The 1,233-nt window shown below is 32.2% G+C and overlaps 1 protein-coding gene across 5 annotated transcripts in view; it reads left to right on the top strand.

Moving 5' to 3' along the window:
- LOC102675607 overlaps positions 1-1,233 on the top strand; it is a 106,547-nt gene that overhangs the window by 42,475 nt on the left and 62,839 nt on the right. For all 5 annotated transcript variants that reach the window (XM_031512587.1, XM_006620092.2, XM_006620094.2 and 2 more), the window contains exon 5: positions 1,174-1,233. In XM_031512587.1, the coding sequence (XP_031368447.1) occupies positions 1,174-1,233 (60 nt within the window). The remainder of the gene's footprint in view (positions 1-1,173) is intronic.

The raw sequence follows: 1,233 nt of genomic DNA on the forward strand, positions 1-1,233 counted from the left end.
TAATTGAAAAGGAAAGGGTGTAGGAAGGAAGGAAGGAGTTTATTAATATCTTGACGATCCAAGTAATACTTGTGCCCACGAGGAACATCTAAGTTTGGCCAAACATTAGCTATAAATGTTGTTATCGTTCGCAAGTGAAACATTTCCTGACATACAGAGGAGTATGTACACTCGTGTAGCTGTAGCTTTTGTTCGATACTTGCATTTTATCTTCTGTATTGATCATTTTATACCTTCCATGTATTATTATTATAGTAAAGGCTAAAATATCTTATCCTTTTAAAAGGGGAGATGTTGAAAGGAAATAAATGATTAGAATGTTTCCAAAAAATTTCTTGAATTTTCGATTCAACTTTATTTTTAATTTTCCGTCTTTTTATATTATTCGATATTATTATATATTTTTGCTTATTTTGATAAATTCAAAATTGTGGGAATTAAATTCGATTTGAGAAAATTTTATTCTTTCAGTATTAAAGAGATCAATTTTTAAAAGAGATCAATCTTTAAATTTACAATTTATTTTTCGTTTTTTCTAAATTTCTAAATTAAGTAGAAAATTTAAAAATACACGTACAAATACGTATATCCGTATATATATATATGTGCTTACATTCTTCTATATTTCGAGTGGCTTGGATAAAAAAAAAAATATTTAACATCCACTATCGAAATCGAGATTCAAATTTATTTTCCATTCTATTTATTTACGCGTACTAGGGAAAAAACCGAAAAAAATCACGAAAACATATAATTTATATCCATTTTCGGAGTCGTTTATTGAACTTTGATATCACTTTTTCCCTCGATATCAAATTTTCCATGCAAATAATATTCATTTTTCAGAATACAAAATATTTCCAATATTGTTACTTCTTCGAAACTAATCGATCATCGAGATAACTTGCCTAAACCATCATTAAATTTTACATTATCTCGAACTCATTAACCAGCCCCCACCAAGTATCCCCAAATATCGTAGAAACCTTATTACCCGAAACGAAGTGATTAACGAATTCCTATAGTTGCGCCTAATTAATCGCCCCCGTATCCATCCTTTAAATCGATCCACCAAGTTTCGATTGATTCACCCACGTCCAGAAATCCCCGAGGAGCCAGAGAATTTTCACGTAACACGTTCCACCTGTTTAACCTCGGCGAATTGTCACACAGCCGCTGAAGCCGCATGTCCGCACGTACAGTCCTTTGGACACGAACGAGTCCGAGTGGCAG

The sequence above is a fragment of the Apis dorsata genome, unplaced genomic scaffold, assembly GCF_000469605.1.
Source record: "Apis dorsata unplaced genomic scaffold, Apis dorsata 1.3 scaffold_474, whole genome shotgun sequence".
NCBI classification, from domain to species: Eukaryota; Metazoa; Arthropoda; class Insecta; order Hymenoptera; family Apidae; genus Apis; species Apis dorsata.